The following is a 13145-nucleotide window of genomic DNA, read 5'->3' on the forward strand; positions in this document are numbered from 1 at the left end:
GCGTCCCTTCTCTGAAGCCTTTTGACCAACAATACTACAGGACATAGAATAGGTTGTACAAGCTCGTTGTGTGGACACATCACCTCTTCTTGAGGCTTGCCTTGCAGTGGGTGAGTGAGACTGAGGCAGGAGAACCTGGTTTGAGAACAACAGTGAAGCAGTACATCTGACTGCATGCATGCAAATTTCCTTCCTGGCCTTTTCCCAGTGGTAGGCCAGCAGTTGTCCCATGGAGGAGCTACCCAGTTTGGGAAGGACTAACAAGAGCAATGACAGTAAGTTCCCAGCCATCACAATGCAGTCCAGTGGGACATTTCTGACTGTCTTATATTACAGAAGTACCTGTTTGTATTTCCGTCTGCAAATCTGCCCAGTTTTGAATGTGATTTGGTGGGGGGGGAAGGTTAAATGACAATTCAGATTGCTCATGTGGGGTTTCATCTCTTGGACAGCACTGCCTAAGAAGGGCTTTGCTATACTCACTTCCAGTGGTATGGTTCTGTAATAAGCCATAAATATTCTGTGTTGTGTAGTGCAGTGGTCCTTGAAAGAGTGTGGTTGAGCACATGAAAATCCAATTGTTTCTTCTCCCTCTGTAATACGGGTGGTATTTTGTCAAATGGTTAGCATGAACTAAGCATTAAATAATAAATGCATTGCAGTTGAAAAATGGCTTTTAGTAAATGTCTCCTAATGTAAATATGTGTTGCAACTGAACTCATAGCTTTCCTTGGTCTTTTGAGAGCATTTTCAGTCAAGCACAATGATATCATCCTTCTAAGCAGCAGTGGCTTGAGACTTCCACTCTCAGGAAACAAAAGCAGAAGCTTAAAGCACATGATTTTTCTGCAGAGGCCAGTGGAAAGTTTCTGCTAAGATCAGTATAGAGTTGTAATAACTATATCAAAGCAAAAGTGGCAGAATGGTCTTCATTAAGCAGAAACAGTTAGCTGTATGATGCAGGCTTAATTTTTTGACTTCCCAACACTTTAAACCCATGCATTCTCATGTATGTTAAAGAATCAGATTGTCCATGCCCTGTAAGTCTCACCTGAATTTATTCAAGGCTTGTCTGTCAACTCCAGCCATCTCAGGTATTCTTCACTAGAGTAAATCTTGTAGCATGCACCTACAAGCACAAAGAGTCCCCCCCAGTGCACTCAGTGTATAATCTGAGTATACTCGAGAGTGTTGTAATGTTGGCTGTCCCAAAAGACAAATTTAGTGACTTGCTAGCCACTGCGACAGTAATCTTAGAGGGCAGTTGTGTTCAAAACCTGTTAGAGGTCTGTCTTTCCACAGTGTGCCTAGAACAGACAGGTGATGTTTTTGCAGCACATTACCAGTAAATGAGTCATTGCTCTCCCCAGTCCCAAGATGTAGTGCAGATACCTGCTAAAGACAGTCTCACAGTAGGAACAATCTTCCTGGATCTATCCTGAATCTAGAGGTTTCTTATTATGTAATTAACTATGTAGTGAGTCACTACAAAGATGTATATTACAGGGGAATTAATGACATGCTCATCTCTTCAAAGAAGACTGGCCCTTGTGACTGACTTTTTTCGTTGTTGTCTCTGGAGATGACTTGTGAGAGGCTTCCTGACTGGGCTTTGAGGTTCAAGAAGTGGTAGAGGGAGTAAAATTTCCTCCATATCAATGATACTACTGCAAGTTCTGGTGACAAATGACCTTGAAGTGATATGAATTTGTTAGGGAAGAAAGGTCAGGGTGTTGTGTATGAAAGGATAGATGGGTACTCCTCACATTTCAGCATAAGGTTTGCAAGCTCCTTGAATCACCTAAGACTTACTTAGGAGGTGAGGAAAAAGTCCTGTTGAGCTCAGTGTCCTTGACTGATAGTCCAGCAGTGGCCCGTAATGGATGCCTTTGAAAGGGTGCAGCCACTGTGCGCTATGGAACAACATTTCCTCAGTGTAATGTTCTTCAGTAGTTTGCAACCCAGACTTTCTCAGCTGAGTTCTCCTGCTTCTCTGGTTACTCCTGGGATCTTGTTGTTTAATAGAATTTGGTAAGACTTTTACGTTCAATGAATTCTCTTAAGTCTTTCTCAAACTCAACACTTTCAACATTGCATAGAGTCTACTGATTTTTTCCATTTTGACTAACTCATATATGCAGAAGCTCATTTGGTTTTGTTTTAAATTGATCATTTCACTGGAAGTTCTCTAGCCCTATATGATGAGGCACAGTGGGCAATCATCACATTTCCATTCCCCATCCCACCTGTAAGTCTACAGACCTCTGTCATAACCTCTGTTTGTCTTTACACGTCCAATTGGAAGAACTGTGGTCTATTGTTCTTCCCTCAAAAACCATTCTTACCTTGAATCATGGCCTTTCTCTGTACTTGAGTTTCTTCAGAGATGGAGAACCCAAAATTGCACGTAGTACTTGAGAACCAGGAGTGCATTGTAGATTTATATTGATGTTGATCTGTTTTATCACTATGTTTCTAAGATCTTTTCTTTTGAGTGGCAGTAGCTAATTCAGAGCCACACAAGAGGTATCTTAAGGTAGCACTGTCTTTTCTCCATGTATTTTACTTTGCAGTGCTGAATTTTGTCTGGCACTTTGTAGCAGTGTGTCAGTAGGAGGCTGTTCACTAATCCTTTGCAATTGGATTTTGACTTTTCACTGTTCAAAACCAATTAGTATCTTCAGAAAACTTTTCCTCGTCTACCTTGTCCCTGAATGACCTCTGAGTGCAGCGAACACAAATCTGTGTAGAGATTGATGAAGTATGTGGAACTGAATAAGCACATCTCTTGTTGTGCATGAATCTAGAACTTTCTACCTCATCTTACTGCTAAAGTAGTAGTGGTAGAGCAGATACGTGGTTTTGATGCTTGCTGGCTAAATTTCTTTAAATATGTCTTGCAGGTGTAAGCCTGTGGGGATTTTTAACTGCTTTTCTTCTAGATAATGTTTTTATTTATCTAAACCTTGAGGACTGCATTTAGTAGAAATCCATAGAGGTTAGAGAGATCCTCCCTGAATTTGCAACTGGCTGTGGAGCAAAGACTAACTGTGCACTCAGAAAAGTTAGCTGAATTTTAAATGTCCCAGCAGATCAGCAGAACAGTGCCCGCTTACACCAGCTGGCACTGACCAGGTCTTACTGTTCTCCAGCAGATTAAGTACAAAAAAAGTCGTCCCAGGAAAGACGTGAAAAGGAAGAGATTCAGCTCAAAAGATGCGTGCTAAAATCAAGGGCCTTGGCTGTTCATCTGTGTGTTGCAATGCTCTAACTTTAGTATGCTTTCAAATGCTGTAACATGGAGCTACTAATGTGAAATTGTAGGAATTTATTTTAATCTTCATTCCCTCGAAAAAAGGATTGTGCCCAAATGTTTTCCATGCAAGATAATCCAGATATGTGAACAGAACAGGAAAAGAACCCCACAAACTGAACTCCAGGCCACCAGTTACATGTAGAGCAATTGGAAACAAGGAGTTGTCTTCAGTGTGACTTCCTGCTAGGGCAAATAGTTCCCTGAAAGCTGTGCCTTCCATTTCTGGATGCCTGTCAGTCTTGCTCTTTGGTGACAGTGCATAACAGCTATTGGAAGCTGTTTGTTTTAAAATACTCCCTTGATTTAGACAAACATCAAGGCCTGATGGGAGGACTTGAGTGATGATGATGTACACTGCACTAGGGAGTTCTTTATGCCTGAGCTGCTATCTGTGTACTCTCACTGAAAACTTGTGCCCACCATATTGTCTTTCCCTCCACTGTACTGACTTTACATCCCCTTCTTAGCATTGGGTAGCAGGATTTCAGGACTGTCCATATGCTGTCCCTTATACTGTGCTTGTTTTGTGACCTGGGATGCAAGTCATCCTTTGCATTGTAATTGTATGTGCATGCATTTAACATTTCGTTGGCATGGTTCCGGTTATAGCATCTTTGTACTTAACCTGTGAAAAGAGAAAGGGGTGATCCTATCACATTGCAAGGTACAGAAGCCCATGGTATTTTAAGTTCAAGGTTACACAGATAGCCAGCTCTGTCTTCCCCACCAACCACTTTGCCATATAAACAGTCCTTACTGTTCTATACGAGAGTGTTTACAAGAATTTAATTTCTTTGCTTGTGCTTTGCAGTAACTTGTAGTTTCCTTTTCTGTCTTCCTGCAGAGACGACTTTCTTTCAATTCCTCCTTGTGGGATCTCTCAGAAACTGTGGAAACTTTGAGAGAGAGCATTGGGAAACTTGTTAAAGAGGTAAGAAGAGCCTTTGTGTCAGGAGAACATATCACTGTGGTTGCTATCTTAACCTGTGATCAAGTACAAGAGGCAACTCAAAGGCAAATCCCTGGCTTGTTTTGAAACTTTTCCCCATCCTACAGCTATTTTCCCTGTGTCAGTACAGGCAGCATGCACTTTGCAGCTGCTTGGCACTTCAAGTTAAATACCACAACAGGAATTAGGACGTTTTCTATAGTGTTTTGCCTCCTCAGCAGTGGCACAACTGTTGGGCTTGCAGTACATCTGCTGCCAGGTAGTGCCTTGCAAACTGCATGTTGAGGCTTTCCTTTTTATTTTTTTCCATTCAGTTACCAACCCATGTCAGGGTTATTACTTGTTTGTAACTACTGGGTTTCATGTGCAGTGAGGGTATGGCATGTGGAAAAGATACTGTGGCTGTTATAATTTAGATTAGTAGCTATAGGCTACTATTTCCTCTTTATCTATCTTGCTTTTTGGGCCAGAGATTGTTTTCCAGTCTTGTGGGGCACTCAGCACAATGACATCACAACACTAAACATAAACAGCGATTTGCACAGTCAACTTGACATTCCAGAGACTGCAAGTATTTGTTTGTGCAGGTGAAATTATGGATTAGGGAAAAAAAACCCCCTGTGTACCTCAGTGTGAGTCAGAAGTCCAAATCTGGGAGGTAGTGGGTGGGTGTTGAGCCAGAAACTTACCCTAGTTTTTTTGTCTGGCTCTGACTTTGAAGTGCTGCTATTAGTCAAAAACATTCTCTCCCTAGAGCAGAAATCACAACCATCTAAGCTAAACAGTGCCACCGCCTCCATCTAAGCTAAACAATGCCGCCGCCTCCTCCTCCTCCCTTCGCTAGTCTTCAGTCTTTGCATCAGAGCAGAGCTCCGCGCCCGTGAACGGCAGTAACCTCTGGGAGCATGCACAAGAGCGGGTCACTCCAGGTTAGCGTGCGCCTCACTCCCACGGAGGGGCAGCTGCCGGGAGCCTGCGCCCTGCCAGCCAACAATTCCTGGCACGCACCCCTCCCCGAGTGCTACAACCTGCCATGCAATCCCCTTCACATTGAAATTAAGACGATTCCAGGATCAGCTTCAGTTAGGACCATGGCAGAGCTTTTGTTGCTAGCAGGGAAGCTGCCCTTCAGAGTTTGACTACAGCTGTTTCCTGTTACGTCATTTAAGCTTGCCTTTTTTTCTTGTCTGGGATAAAAATAATTGAAACCACGTGATACTGAGTTTGCTGATGTGGCCGAAAACGTCCCAGGGTAACGTGCCTTTTGCTTGGCAGCTGTTTTGGGTAGGACTACCTTTTATTCTGCCCTGCTGTGCAAACAAAGGCAGCTTTTTGCTCTGTGTACAGCATGAGCTGCTCCAGATGGCGTGACCGAAAGTTACTTCTTATTGTCTGTTAGGCAGATTTCTGTGTGAAAAGGAGGGACTTGCTCCCTTGTTTCAAACGGCAGCAGCTTGAGGGGGTGGAGAGAACTATTGTTTGTGCCGTGTCTAGGAGCCTTTCTAGCAGGGAATTTTAATTAGAAAATAGTCTGAACAAAATATTTGTCCTGGAGTATGGGGATTGATGGGATCTGTGTCCTTGGACTCTTTAAATCAACTTTTAGGAGGGCAGATTTAACACCAAGAGCAAGGATGACTAGTTAGAAACACTTAGGGAGCCAGGTCTGAGGTATGGGAGAAGAAATAGCTTAGTAACCCTTCATGTTTGACATACTTGCTTCCAGAGGTGTAAAAAGATCAGCTGTGCATGTAAGTTGTAAAGTTGCTGGTGCCAAAGATGAAACAAAGTTCCTTGCTCAAGCCGTTTCAAATAATATATAGAAATGTATTTGCCAATGCAATCCTTCTTCAAGATGATAAACACTTCATATGTTCATGGGAATTAGCTGTACTTCCTATTTGAGTACCTTTGCTCATCATGTTAGGGAGTTTATAGTACTTTAGCTAAAGTAGCTGCCTTTTTGCTGAGGAAAAATGAGCTGTTTTACGTAAGATACCAAAAACTCCCTAAGGGATCCCTTTGAATTGCGTACTCAAACTGTCACACCTGAAATGCAGCCTTGGCCATTTAGGTGAGGAATCATCAAATCCAAAAACTACGCGAGCATATGTAACAACCAAAAGCTGTTGTGTGACACTTTTCATTCATGTCCCATGATGCTGGTGTCCTGTATGTCACCCTGAACCTGTGGAGCCAGGTTGAGTGGCACCAGGCTGCAGGCAAAGACAGCAGTGAGTAGCGAGGAAATGAAAGTATGCTTGAATCAGTCACTCTGGACATAGGCACTCAGGCTTTTGCTGTTCTCACAGCTGTCTTCCATTATATCAGTGTGCTGTGTGCTTTTAGCATCTGAAAATAGAGGCTCCTTGTGTAGGTGACACATAGTAGCTGTTTTTTAGCATCAAGAATTTTTCTCCAGATGTTGGCACATCTAAAAATGGCAGTGCTACATGCACAAAGGGATGAGCACAAAGGGTCAGGTTTACCTCCCACTGTAAGGCCAAAGAGTCTTGAGTGTGTTTTCCTTGGGTGAACTTGGATTGAATTGTTCAGCACACTGCTGCTTTCAGCATTGTTGCTGGCTGGCTTTGCCAGCTGTCTTAGACTTAGTTATCTGCATTGTATTTAAACAGAAGTGACAGACCGATACACAGTGAGCAAAAGTGGCAGATGGTCTTTGACTCTGTTATTGTCTCTGAAAACAGGGCAGTTGGACCATAGCATCTAAAGTTGTTTCTGAGATGCAGTGATGAGAAGTTACAAATAGGTGTCTCAGCAGTTCTGCTTGCCCTGTTTACTGCATGTGCCTGTTCTGGGCAGCACAGTAAGAACATCCAAGTTAATGTCACCTGATATTTCAGTAGCAGTCAGGGGATTATATAAAATTCAGGAAAATGCTTAAAAAGGGATGGAGAACCAGCTGTAGCATTTTACCATGATACTATATAAAACCCTTTGATACAGAACATAGATCTAGGCTCTCACTCTCTGAAAACGGGTAACAGAAGGGGAGTAAAGTTCAGAGAAGGCCAGTTAGGACACTTGGAAGTAGAATGACTTTCACAAAAGGAACAAGGGAATAGGCTGAGACTGTTCAGCTTGAAAAAGAGATGAGTTGGAGATATGATGGAGACCTGTAGTGGCACATGAAGAGATAGGGATTGAATGTTTACTGTCTCTTGCAGTAAAAACAAAAAACAAAGCCACATGACACCAAGTGGAGCTAACTGTAGCCAAATTAAGCAGAGAGAAGAGGTTCTTTCCTGTGATGTTGTCTGTTAAATACTTGCGGATGTTCTAAATTCTAGGAGTTTACCATGGAAGAAATTAGTTGAGGATTAGGAAATACAAGTTTTCTGAGCTGAAAATAAATAGAAACTGGAAGGTTACTTAGAGGAAGTATCCTAGATTCTTGCCTTTATCTTATTTTTTCATAATATCCACTTGCTGTTGCCATCAAAGAGGTGATGTTCTGACATCTCCAGACAGGAGTCTGAGAGCAACACTCCAGTGCAGCATGAAATCAGTTCTCATGCAGGTGGGTTGCTTTTCTTCTTGTGGTGAGCTTGGCCATGCCCGAGTATGGCAGCATTAATGCAGCGAGTGTCTCAGGCTGAAGGCAGGGTGCTTTTGTTCATGACACATTGCAGGCATATTGTCTGGCTTATGGCACTCAAAGGTGTCTGGAGGTACTAATGGTTCTGGCTGGTTGCATGCTGTCACCTCAGGCCTGGTGTCAGGTCAGCTGGGCAGGAGAAGGCTCCTTGCTGTGACTGGCTGTGTGCATTATGCTGTGATTCAGGCTCCTGGCTGCAGCAGGGCTTGTTTTCAAGGATTTTCTGGGAATGCTGTTCACAACGGGGTAAGGAGTTTCTGGGGCAGGGATAAGCCATGCCAGTCTGGGAGGTCAAACTGGCTGCCTGGTGTAAATCAGCGGAGGCTTGGTGGAATTGTGCCAGGTGACACTGCTGTGGCCTGTAGCTCATCCCATGAGTTTGTGATCCATGAGCTGCAGTCATTTGGTGGTGTTCCTTTAATTCCTGTTCTGACTCAGTGTACCCCACCCCACCTGTCCTTGTGAGGGTACTCCACTGGAATGTAAGCCATTGTGCAAACAGGAGGAGAAGCAGCTTCCATGTTGGAGGGCAGGGAGGCCAGGAACCACCCACAGCACTGGACAAGAAAACTCAAGAGTAAAGAACTTGGCAAGGATACAGTCCAAGTACTTGCACAGAAGAGACTTCCTTCTACAATCTCCCACTGTGTTGGTGGGGAAATGTTTTCCCTGGTTCTTACCCTTGATGTTGTGTTCAAGGGGATTCTCATCTGTTTAGAAATCTGTTCTGTGATTTGAAGGCGCATGGAAAGAACTCCTTTTATTAATGCTGTTTGATAACTTGCTTCCATTCTTTTCTCTGCCCTTCCCAAACAGCTGCTGACCATGAAGAGCTGGAGTGACATGAGGCAAGAGGTGATGTTCCTGACCAATGTGAATGCCTCAAACTCCTCTACGCAGATCTATCAGGCTGTGTCACGCATCGTGTGCGGCCATCCTGAGGGTGGAGGGCTCAAAATTAAATCCCTCAACTGGTATGAGGATAACAATTACAAAGCACTGTTTGGAGGCAACAGCACTGAAGATGATGTGATTAACTTCTATGATAACTCCACAAGTAAGTGTAACAGTGGCATGGTCTGATGTCCTATCTACTTCAAGATTGTCATCACTAGTGTTTTCCAAACTTCTGGAGATGAAAGCATGTGGTCGTGAGGAACATGTTCACTGCTGTTTCAGAAAGGCATGCACATATTGTCCTGCATGTTCCCTTAAGGCCAGTAAGTTATCAACTTGCAGAGTCTCCCAAGGACCGTCTGTAGAGTCCACAGAAAGCTGTGCCATGGACCTACTTCAGTGGGAGAGGGAGCACAGTCATGTGGAGCCTCTGGAAATCTGACGTTTTCTGGACAAATTTTGTTTGTGCCATTCATCAGGGTTGTGGGAGCGTTGCAGGACCAGTAGTGTGGCTCTTAGTGTTGGAAGCTACCTGGTTTCTCCATGTTCACTGGGCAGACTGTGCAGCCTTGGGCTAAAAGGGGCTATTTGTGGAGCTTTGCAGTAAAGGAGGGGTTTTGTGTCTGAAAAATGCTTTGCTTTCAGCTTTGATTGTTCTTGATGCTCTATGCCTTCTGCACTTGTCACTGTGCTGTTCAGCTACTCACTTTTGTGCTCTTCCTCAGCACCCTACTGCAATGAGATAATGAAGAACCTGGAATCCAGCCCGCTTTCCAGGATTATCTGGAGGGCTTTGAAACCCTTGCTGATTGGGAAGATCTTGTACACTCCAGATACGCCAGCTGTAAGGAAGGTCATGTCTGAGGTAACTCTAGCCCTGTCCTCTGATATGTAGCATGAACTATGTCCTCTGGCTGTGCAGCTGATCCTTGCTAGTTAAATTGGACCCAAACACAAGCCTAGAAAGGATTGCCTGCAAAAGCACAGCCTCCCTAGTCTCTCACCTCCCATGCGCTTACTGTTAAAGGCTCAATGCACCCTTTCAGCCCATTATGGGTCTCTGCTTTTGGAAATAACCTTCCTCTCCTTTTTGTGACAGGTGAACAGGACATTCCAGGAGCTGGGTGTGTTCCGTGACCTCGGGGGAATGTGGGAAGAGATAAGCCCAAAGATTTGGACATTTATGGAAAGTAGTCAGGAAATGGATCTCATTCGGGTCAGTATGGTGTCCTTGCCAGAACCACCACTGTTGTTTTTTGCAATAAGTGATGAAATATTTGTTTTAGATGGTGCTTCATGGTGCTTCAGTGCTGAATTGGGCAGATAAATATTATGGATGGGACCCCTTCTTGAAAGAGACTTTGATTGTACAGATCTTGCATTATGCTTGTCATTCCTTCCTTCATGGAACAATCCCCTGCAAACAGGAGCAGTGCACATGTAACACTCGTTTCTAATCTGCCTCTGTTGGAAAATGTACTGTTTTGTCCACAGTGTTGCCCTAATGTGTTATGAGAGAATCACCATGGTTCCTCAGGTGCAGCTCTGAGGGGTGGATCTTTGGACCCTGTGCTGATGTCTTTGGAAGCACAGTGATGTAAAACTGGGATCGAGAAACAAGAGGGACGACTGTAGAGTAGTTTTTCCAGCTGTCTCTGCAACACAGCTGGTTGGGTATCATAGTGCACCTTCTTGTGTTTAGAGACCTCCCCAGGTCTTATAAACCTTAAAATTAATTCATTTTTTACCCCACTGTAATGGGGGTAAATGCTCTGTAATGCTCTGCTGAATAATCTGTGACCTGCCCTGTTGTACTTCTCCATTAACATGACATACTGGAGTGCCAGAGACAGTTGAACAGATTGTTGCAAAGTTCAGCAGAAAGGAAGGTCCAAAGCATTGATTTGCAGTGATGTCCTCTGAAAAGTGAATGTTGATCCTAATTTTTTTTTTTTTTTTTTTTTTTAATTTTAGTGAGCCTTGGGCTTTTCTGGTTTTGTATTTTATGTTGCCTGTTAACACTATTGCCTCTGGTAGTTAATTATTGATCTTCCCAGCAATCTGGTCTTCTCTGTACCAATGTAGTAACGGGGGTCCCTTTGTTGTCACCTGTTGACGTTCACACAAATAGGAGTCATTCATTGTCAGTGCCTTGGCAGCTCCCAGAGAGCATCCCATTCAGTTGCCATGCTGCTGGATTGACAGCCAACACCTCTCAACTTTCTGGGTTGTACAGTCTGTTTGGCATATTTCTTCCTGCAGAAGGAGAGGAAAGTGCTTTGCTTGCCCATCCCTGCCACTTCTAGCTTGATGCTAATGTGCCTGTGAACTTCAGGAAGGGTGACATGTGTCCCTGGGGTTAAGGAGCTTTAATGATGGAACTGAATAAGATGAGGTTGAGCTATTTCCCTGCAGGCATGGTGTCCTTTCTGCTGGGGATGGTGGCAGAAGTTAACCTTGAAGACCAAATGAGAAGAGAGCACAGCACAGCACATCCAATTCTTGTTTGCTTGGATTTCCTTTTTGTATGTTTTCCTTTGCTAGCTTGGTCTGTTCTGTTTTTCCAGTTTACTAAGCTGTTCTTATAACTGAGTGACACACTACTTTCTGGTTTGCTGGTAACAGCAGAGTATGGGGAAGCTCTTTACCTCTCTTTAATTTTTGTTGTGGCAAAAAATCCATTTCCTGTTCTTAATCATAAGGATTTTTGCAGTTTTCTCTCTTGTGCATGTTTTTCTTTTTATCTCCCTGACTTCAGTTCACCTGTATCCTTTACAATTACTGCTCCCTTCTGCCTGGCCTTACATTGTCTGCCCAGTTGACTGGTTTCTGCTTCAGTGATGGGTGCTTCTGCCTGGCACTGAACCTGTGCTAGGCATTCTGCGTACAACAGCCTGTCCTCAGAAAGCTAGCAGTTAATCCGGGTGAAGAAAGCACTGTCCCTGACAGGAGGACAAAGGCAGGACATCGTGGCTGTATAGGGCTGCTTCAGCCAACTCTGGTGGCACAAAAGCAAAATATGAGAATCCCCTGGCCTCTGGTCAGCACAGTGACCGTTGAGCCTTCGGCCATGCCTCAATCCCTTTCCATCCCAGCCGGGAGCAGAGATTTGTCTGGGAGAAGTGAGGAGATCTTGGCAACCAGCATTAGCCAAATGCATTTCCGCTGAGCAAGCATCTCCCTTTTCCCTGGTTTGCGTGTGTGTGGGGGTGCAGAGCTGTGCATGGCTCTCTGCTGCCCTCTCCTTGGGAGAGGGGTGGCAGGACATGGAGGCAGACAGCCTGCAAAGCACACCGATATGGTTTAGCTGTACCGAGGGAGGCATATCCTTCTCAACGGGAAGGTGAGAGGAAGGACCCCACTGCACTGATCCTCTCAGTATTGCAGAGGGCCTCTCCCTGCACCTTTTTAACAGGTGTTTTCCCTGGTAGTGCTTGTTTTCGTTATGAGAGAGGAGATCTAACATTAATTCTCACAACTGTTTCTCCTTTGAAAACAAAATATCTGCAGACGTTGCTGAAAGGCAAAGCCCTCTGGGACCTGCACTTGCCAGCTTCCAACTGGACAGTGGAAGATGTTGCCCGTTTCCTGTCAAACAATCCAGAGGACTTTGAGACAGAAAATGGCTCTCTGTATACCTGGGTGGATGCCTTCAATGAGACAGACCGGGCTATCCAGACCATCTCCCGCTTCATGGAGGTGAGATCCTGTTAGTGTGGGCAAGGAGCTGGGGGAGGGCAGCAACTTGGTCTCCACTCACGCAGTTTGTTGTTCTGGAAAGGGAAGATAGATGTTCCTCTGTCCATTTTCTGGACACAACCAGCCATTAGTAGGGCTGAGTAGCGTGTGAGAAAACTATCATTTATTCAGATGCCTGAGTATAGATATCAGAACCTAACTGTAGGCCTTGTTTTTGAAGTTCTTGCTTTTGTCACTGTGTGTGGTTTCCTGCCCTGCTGTTACTGGGTGACTGACAGCTGCTGCTGTTTCCAGCAGTGTAGCAGCTCATACTTCAGTCTGGGGTTTAGCTGGGGACTGTGGTGAAGCTGCTTTAAACTGAGGGAACAAAATTAGTTTTTAATTGTTGACTCATCATATTGGGAGGTAAGTGTAAACAGAAACAGGCCATGGCCTGTTAAGGGCCTGGTCCAAAGCCTTCAGATCTCTCTGCTGATGTTTAGAGGCTTTTAATCAGACTTGGTTTATTGGTAACAGAAGAAATAAGACTATATATGGAAATTGATACTTGGATAAGATCCCGTAGGCACTACCTAACCTCTTGCACAGAAAATCCCTTTGCTGGGGTATTTCTCAGTGATATATATTTGACTGGTAGGTGACTGTCAAGCAGTCAGCAATGACAG

General features: G+C 44.2%; 1 protein-coding gene across 2 annotated transcripts in view; it reads left to right on the plus strand.

The window, feature by feature from the left end:
- Positions 1-13145, plus strand: part of ABCA1 (ATP binding cassette subfamily A member 1) — a 91857-nt gene that overhangs the window by 51710 nt on the left and 27002 nt on the right. For both annotated transcript variants that reach the window (XM_082301598.1, XM_082301599.1), the window contains exons 8-12: positions 4161-4247; positions 8701-8941; positions 9507-9646; positions 9881-9997; positions 12292-12480. In XM_082301598.1, coding sequence (XP_082157724.1) covers positions 4161-4247; positions 8701-8941; positions 9507-9646; positions 9881-9997; positions 12292-12480 — 774 coding nt within the window. The remainder of the gene's footprint in view (positions 1-4160; positions 4248-8700; positions 8942-9506; positions 9647-9880; positions 9998-12291; positions 12481-13145) is intronic.

The sequence above is a fragment of the Coloeus monedula genome (genome assembly GCF_965178545.1).
Source record: "Coloeus monedula genome assembly, chromosome: Z".
Lineage (NCBI taxonomy): Eukaryota > Metazoa > Chordata > Aves > Passeriformes > Corvidae > Coloeus > Coloeus monedula.